This window comes from Mytilus trossulus, chromosome 7, assembly GCF_036588685.1.
Source record: "Mytilus trossulus isolate FHL-02 chromosome 7, PNRI_Mtr1.1.1.hap1, whole genome shotgun sequence".
Taxonomy (NCBI): domain Eukaryota; kingdom Metazoa; phylum Mollusca; class Bivalvia; order Mytilida; family Mytilidae; genus Mytilus; species Mytilus trossulus.
The window spans coordinates 48776942-48785326 of NC_086379.1; the positions used below are offsets into that span (position 1 = coordinate 48776942).

Here is an 8385-nt window from a genome sequence, read left to right on the forward strand (position 1 = left end):
TGGATGAAGTCTTGAATGCGTATGGTAGTTATAGCAACAAATGGTCAGGACGAACTATGGATTGTGTTTGGGAGGGCAAAATACTTTGGATTAATATCTATCAATGGCCTTTCAAATGCACTAGGCAATGAGTGATCTGAAACACTTATTGTTATCCATGTCTTTACCTCTTGTGATATGGTTCTCTCTTTACTTGAAAGGGGGGAAAAGACTATGTGGGAGACATTGATTGCATTTGAAGATGTGACTTTAACAAATAGAATGATGATTAATCAGACTAAATCACCGGGGTTTTACTGTTAGATCGCACAAACTTAACAGATGGGTATTACATGGTTAACGAAGCAAGAAAATAACTATTTGCGCAACAGGGACGGCTTTTTAAGGCTATTCCTCAACTTGGTCTAGTCTTTTCCAGCATGTAAATCATGCAATATACTTAGGTAGGTGTTTAGGGAGACGAGCTTGGGATTGGCTCTTATGCTACCCACTCCAGGCGGGAACCAAGAGGATAACTTTTGAAAAACTCTTTTTGAAGCCTCATCATTTTGTCAAAAGCTTATACATTGTGGATGTAAGAAAGGATACCGCGGCCCTTTTTAATGTGGAAAATCGGGTATCCCGTGCACTGCGAAGTGTGCATGTCATGGAGACTGTGAATAAACATGTATTCTTGGTGGCCAAATAGTAATAATTTTAAATAATTTTTAGTACTATGGTGATTTTATTTTGTTTAATCAATCTATCCAAAACTCTACATCGAAGAAATAGATTGAGGACTCATCTTTGAAATCTACGTCATATTTTTAACCGGAAGTGTCAACTTTGTATCTAAATATTTACAACATGCTAGAATAAGTGGTTTTGAGGATAACTTTAAGCCAAAAGTTTAATGACCGGCACAAAATAAAATCATTTTCTTTACATTTTGAAAAAAATGAAAATTTGAATAAAAAATTGATATTTCTCTGTCCGCCATTTTGGATATTACCGGAAGAAAGGGTTTTTAAGACATATGTCTTATGCATTGCATCCATCAGAAACCTCGAAGAAAGGTTCATACACAATGTAATTATAGTAGCAATACGTTAAAACACATTTCAGTTACCCTCCCTAAAAAATAAGCTTATTTAAGTACAATGTCAGCCTTATTATATTTAAACCGGAAGTGGGGTTTCTGAAGACATCTAATCTATTTAATTTATCCAAAAGTAGTAAAAAACAAAGTCTGTACCAAATATTTTGATAGAAGCATGATAATAACACATTTTTACACGCTAGCCTTCGATATTAGGCTGATTTAAGTATGACGTCCGCCATTTTGGATTTTACCGGAAGTGAGTAATTTTTTTCAAATGCCTCCCTATCTGAAATAAAAGAGAAATAGTTGAGGAAGGTCTATGCAAAATTTCATGCTTGTAACAGGATGTGCACAATTCGTCTGAAATATGCTTGTAGCCGCCGGACTAATTTCAGCGTGTGCACTCTTGTTAATGTGGGAAGAATTGAAAACAAAAGTTTCCAGGATCATGACTTGGCAATATATGAAAAAAAGAGACTTAGTATACGATGTTAAAAAATATTTATTTTATATTAATTTTTATAAATAAATTCTTGTCCTATCTTAAAATAAATAAAATAAATTAATAAATAAATAAATATATAAAAATATTGATATGGATAATCCAGTAACAAACAAAAAACATCAAATATCAAATAACTGAAGTAATAGTTTTTCAAATTTCATTTGTAGTCTCTGTTTGTCCATCTCTCACCATCGTTTTTTTTGACATTTTCTTTCACCTGAAAATTTCTTTTTACTGCTCTCACTCCTAAAAGCCTTGTACATGTAAATAGTTTGGCTTTTGAATACGCTATTATAACCGTTTCAATGCTTTCATATTTTTTTTCTAAGCCAAAATGAGACAGTAAAGTTTGTACATTAAACCACAAAGAGAGTCTTTGTTACGTTAGAGACAGCTTAGGTTATATATCAAACTCAAAAAGGAGAGTCTCTGCATAGTCAGAGACCGTTTTGTTTATAGGTATCAAAACTCCAAAACGAGAGTATGCAAAGTTAGAGACAGCTGTAACCTCAGTTTATATATCAAACTCAAACAGAGCCTTTGCAAACTAAGACACAGTTTTAATTAGTTTATATATCAAACTCTAAAAGAGTCTTTTGAAAATCTACTAAAGAATATTTCTTGTCAACAACTGTTCGTATACAGCCGTAGACCTCCATGGGAACAGGAAGTTTCATTGATTTAAGCTTCTCGCTCTGTGTTTCCGTCACAAGTATAACATCGTCACAAATGTCGCCTTCAGCACTATCAGTTGAGGTTTCTTTTTCGCCACCGAAAATATGCACTCCATCCGCATTTACAAAAACCCCGAAATTCCTCCTGGAAAAGTCTTTTACGGTACTGATGATTTTTGAACCGTCGTTAGGAGTGAATGAAATAAGTTCTCCCTGTGGACTGATAATTTGGATACGATTATTCACTGATATTGCTCTTGTATATTTACATGGATGAGGAAGAGTTCCTATTTGGTAGCTGGTCTTTGTTTTTGTTTCAAAACACTGAATTGCTGCGGTTTCTTGTGCAAATCCTAGCCATCCACCAAACACATATAAGTTGTCACCAATAGCCGCTGCTGATGTGGCATCAACTCCATGTTGTAGTTCGCCTACTTTTTTCCAGGTTTCAATTCCCATATCATATTCTTCGATAGAGCTCAGAGTTCCAAAGTTGTATCCGCCAATTACGTATAGTGAGTTCTTCAACGCCACCATAGCATGGCGGTACCGACCTTTACATAGTTTAGACCTTTCTCTCCATTGTGAGAATTTAGACGAATATCTGAGACACGTTTCCATGGTTTTCGTGCCACCGGTAACGAATATGTCATCGCCAAACGAACATACGGCGAAGTCTTCGCCTATGTCATATGGAAGGGCGTGGTTGTGTAATGATACCCATTTCTTTTCCTTTATATTGTAACCAATGAACTCTAATGATGTTTCGCCACCTTTTCTGTATCGCCGACCAAGTACGGTGATCAGATGAGTTTTATTGGAAACACATCTGAATTCGTCCTTGACATTTGTCAGTGTCTGTCTTCTTGCTGGCATGGCATGATACTTTATGGCAGTTTTGACGGCACTAACACAACTTTTGAATTCGGCAACCAATGGATTTGTGTCTAACTCGTCTAGAACATAATCTATACTAACTTGTGTTAGTCTCAGATGCTGGAATATTTCTGGAAGATTATGTTTTCGGCTACATTCGTCAAATCTAATCCACTTAAACACTGCTTCACACACGACGTCCTCGTCTATAACTTTTAATCCGTCATCTTTAATAATTTCAATCAAGTCATTTTTTTCAAGAAGAAGAAATTCTTCATTCTCACAGACTTCCAAAAAATTACTCAAAATACAAGGATAGCTCTTTTCTTTTAATTTCTTGTAATTTAAATTTCGTGCGAGTGCCCAAAGACCTACACAATTTTCAGTGTTGATATTTCTCGCCATGAAGTGTTCACATTGTTTTTGAAGGCTGTCGATTTGTAGCATTGATGCCGTTCTTATTATGTCTTCCGCTGTTTCTTGAGTAATAATATCCTTATTGCAATAGACGAATGCAAGAACATCTTTTAAAGTGTTTGCCTTTATATCGTGCAAATAAATTTCGTCCATTTCGGATTCTTTCATGTTTGCTGAAAACATGGCATCAAAATATCTTGAGGCAGCAGAGAGTATTATCCTGTGACACGGAAACGACTGGTTTTCTACCATAATGGTGATATCTGTGAAGCGTTGCTCTTCATATAACGTTCTTATTCGACTGAAAATGTCCAGATAAACTACAGGTTCTGTTTCCATGGCGATTGTTCTATTCTGAAAATATAAACATTTTTAATTGGCCTTCATTCAAGTAGATGATGATGATAGGTTGGTGATTAATGTCCACTGAAAAATAAATTGTGAGTATATACAAGTGTGGACACAGATGAGTGTGGATAGTATGTTTGGATGTTTGACAGTGTCTTGTGACAAAAGGAGTTCTAATTTTTTTCAAATATGGTGTTATTAAATGTGTTGCACAATGACAACCAATCTGAGCAATATGAGTATTGTTTTAAGTATATATCAGGACGCTTTGCACTTGCTAGATGCTTTGGGGTTGGCACATGAGGTTTCTTACAGTGTTTGGTTGGGTTCGTGTTGCTCAGTCTTAAATTTCATATGTTGTGTTTTGTATACTGTTGTTTGTCTTTATGTGTTTTTATTTATTGTTGTTATGCCATGACATTGTCAGTTTAGTTTCGAAATATGAGTTTGAATATGAATATAATATATTTCCCCATCTCTTAACTTTTAACATATAATTAACGGAGTGTCTATTCGTCCGGCTAGCTGGACGAATAGTTAAAATTCTCTATTCGTCCGGCCATCCTTCTGCGGATGCGCAAATCTTCAATATCAATAAAAGTGTCATGTGACGCGGAAAGTGTCCCGGATGAGGTGTCGGATAACACACGCGGTGTCGGATAACAAACTCGCGTACATGCAATGGACGTTTTGAGAATTGGGATCGTGATTTATATTTAAAGATGTCATAGAGAAAACCTGAGAGAATGTGATTGCTTTAAACAAATGTCTATTGGAGTGATTTCAGAACAATAGCGGGTACATGTTAACTGTGAGGAATAAGCCTGAAATCAAAGTGAAATTGATGCATGATTTAACCCCATTTACCTTATCATGCTTATGGAGACAAAACGCATTCGGAATAAAATATATATCAAACTTGCTTGGAAGTATTATTTTCAAGTTATACTACAACGGATATATATGAACATACTGATATGCCTTGACTGGGAATAAGCCTGACACCAGGGTTGGGATACCCCCCTTTTTTCCTGTTGTATCTAATACACATTTTTTTCTAAAACAATCTTATCGAAAACACAATCATATTTTTGGGGACAGGTTACACGTGTCTGCCCTTTTCTCTAATTTCCTATGAATAAAAAAATCGCCTAACAATTTAAATGAAGAATCGTGCATAATCATATGGGGACCTTTCTTTAACCAAACATCACAGAAACCATAAATTCAGGATATTTTTGAATCATAGATAAAGCCAATAATGATTGGCCCGACTATTTACCTTACATGAAATTCATAGGCAGAACTACAAAAGAGATTATTACCCCCCCCCCCCCCTTTTTCCTACCCAAATTTCTTTAGAATATTAGAAATAAAAAAAACCTGAATCAAATGTATAGTTTTTTGTTGTTGTTTTTATTAGAATGAGTTCTTTTTCATAAGACGATGTTAGACAATATAATTATTTAAAAGCAACTAGAGCTTTATTTAAAACCTTCAAAACACGATGCTAAATCAGGCTTCATCATATTTTTTGGCCGGACAAATAGCAAAAAAACAGAAAAAATGCTATTTGTCCGGCTTGCCGGATGAATAGACATTTTTGACTATTTGTCCGGCTAGCCGGACGAATAGCCACTGCCTATAATTAATGTGATATGAATATGAAGTGAACACTAGATCGACACACTGAGCCGTAAATTTTTAACGCTCAAATTTCAGAAGATGACAGTCCGCAGACAGATATACCACCCATGTAACTCCTACCAAATAATACATGCTTAGCTCATGTGACTCCAACCAAATAATACATGCTTAGCTCATGTGACTCCAACCAAATAATACATGCTTACTGGAGGATTAGCAAATACTATAATTTTTGAATCATTGATTGACCCACAACCTCGCACTATACCACAGACTGACTATACAGAAGCTGTTGCTCTTTTTCTGATTGATCCCACGTGACAGTAGTACTTTTAGACTTACGCCGTTGATATTGATCGAGGTTTAATATCAAACATTTGTTGTTTTATCCTTTTCAATAATAATGGAGGTGAATACATTGAGCAAAGATTTCATCGTCAATTACTATATACATGTATTAAGAAATCTATTTTGTTGTATCTCCCGCGACAAAATGTAGGTGTTGGGGGGGGGGGGGGGGATTTTAATTTTACCCGTCTATCCTACAACGGGTATATGGTTTGTCTGATTAACTCCTATAAACTATACAATTTACAAGCAAACAGTTGTCAGTATATTGTGTATGTTATATATAGCATATATTTAGTTTACTTGATATGGTGTGCATGTAATTTGATTTTAAAAATGGAATTGTTGGGCTTTATCATTTTAACATAACACATGCAATGTAGATAGTACCAAGAATTTGTATAGTTCGCAGTGGCGGATCCAGAGGGGGGGGGGTTCCGGGGGTGCGCACCCCCCTTTATTTTTGCCGATCAATGCATTTGTATCGGGACATATGTTTTGCACCCCCTTTGCCCTGGGTTAGCACCCCCTTTCGAAAATTCCTGCATCCGCCCCTGGTTCGGCTATAACTCCTACAGCTTTCAAACAAGATTGTATGACTATCCCTACATTATAAGGGGTTTGATTTTGATTCTCCTTAAATTTTCCTCAAATGATATAGGTTGTTAACCTTTTCCGTAGTACAAGACAGACAGAGAACACGACTAGACATCTCAAAGTGTCCTTCGACATCTCTATAACTAAAGCCAGCGGCGTAATCATCTCTTATCTATAATTTTAAGCCGGCAGATAGCTTTTAATCATAGACATACAATATTGCTGACAAGAACAGGTTAATGATCTTTCCTTGAGCAAAACGATACAATAAACGGAAGTATTTTAAAAAGATATGTTTTACATAACTTCCAGATATATGTCAGGGATCGATGTATTATGCTATATAATGTATGTTACATGTATGTGTTGTAAAATGTACAATCGTGTGTATCGCATTTCATATTTAAATATAAAGCTCCTACACAAAAAAAACTAGAAAAAAGGCAGTGGCGGATCAAAAGTGGGTGGGTGGGCGGTTGTTGGAAACTCATTGAAAATAGGATGTAAAATAATATAGTAAAACAAAGAAGCTTTCCGTAGAAATTGATGTAACGAAATTGAGAATGGAAATGGGGAATGGTTATTCAAAGAGACAACAACCCGAACAAAGGGCAGAAAAAAAACAGAAGGCCACCAATGTGGTGCAACCGTATTCAACACATATAATTTTCAAAGATCGAATTTGCCAGTCTGACAATCTTTATTTGCATAACTTTTAAAATGTCAGCAGTTTAAAATACTTTTGTTATTTCTACGTTTTAATTCAACCTTTGTTGATAGTGACTGAGGTGTCTATGTATTAAAATCATGAATAGAATTTCCTCTTCTTTCAATAAGTCAACGTTGTTATGTAAGTCACATTCAGACGGGCAAATAAGGTGATACGATGAAAGAATAAAGATGTAATATTTTCCTTAATTTTAGGTATATTGTCGTGATAACTATGTTGGATATAACGTAGTAATAATATACATATTGATTGATTGCTGTTGGCTTCACATCATGCAGGCCAGTGGCAAATAGTTCATGCATCTTTTTAAATTACCTCTTAAAACGTATTTTCATATGATTATGAACTGAAACAACCATACGAACCTACAATTTTATCATAAGTCCTATTTTTTTTATCGGGACTAATCATTGAGCTTAATTTGTCTAAGATTTTCGAATTATCTTAGTTTCAAACAAAATAATGATGAAAAATACACGTACTTGAAATATATATTCATAACAATTTCTTAGATCCTGTTTGTAGTAAATTATTTAATCTTTGTCAAGTTTCCTTTGTGTTCGAACATTAGATATTTGTGTACATAAACATACCTTTAAGCTTAAATGTTATGATTTCCTCCAAATACATGCAGAATTTTTACACAAGATGTTTCACAGATAACCATATGCTTCACTAATATAGATATGATACAGTACGTTACACAATTTTACACGTAATTGATCTGCATTAGTTAACGAATATGCCACGCTTTCCGATCACTACATACTGGTCAAATCTATCCGTGTACGAACATGTCCAGATCGCTATCACACGTCTTAATAATGACCACTCAATAGTGATTACATAAGGTTATGTCATTGTATTGTATACTTATTTGATTATGAACAAAACCCTGTCGGGATCAATAATCAATAATATTGATATGATCAAATCAGCTAAAAATTGATTTTATCATAAATTTATTTACAGCAATCAATTGTTGATTTTGTAGGCTGATAAGTTATACAGAAAGGAATAAAATAAGAAGGAGGGGTTTTGCTTCCTAGTCTCCAAGAGATTACTATATATATATAACCATGGAAGTATTATATTCATTTTACTTCCATGCTGAGATTACTATTGCACATAATAAAATTGAGAATGGAAATGGGGAATGTGT

The 8385-nt window shown here is 34.8% G+C and overlaps 1 protein-coding gene across 1 annotated transcript; it reads right to left on the bottom strand.

Annotated features, from left to right (window-relative positions):
• Window positions 1-1884: 1884 nt before the first annotated feature.
• LOC134725206 (kelch-like protein 24) lies at window positions 1885-8064 on the bottom strand. Its single transcript, XM_063588845.1, has 2 exons — window positions 7817-8064; window positions 1885-3907 (listed from the first exon to the last, which is right to left on the bottom strand). The coding sequence occupies exon 2, from the start codon at window positions 3890-3892 to the stop codon at window positions 2156-2158; it is 1737 nt and encodes a 578-aa protein (XP_063444915.1). The 5' UTR covers window positions 3893-3907; window positions 7817-8064; the 3' UTR covers window positions 1885-2155.
• Window positions 8065-8385: the final 321 nt, after the last annotated feature.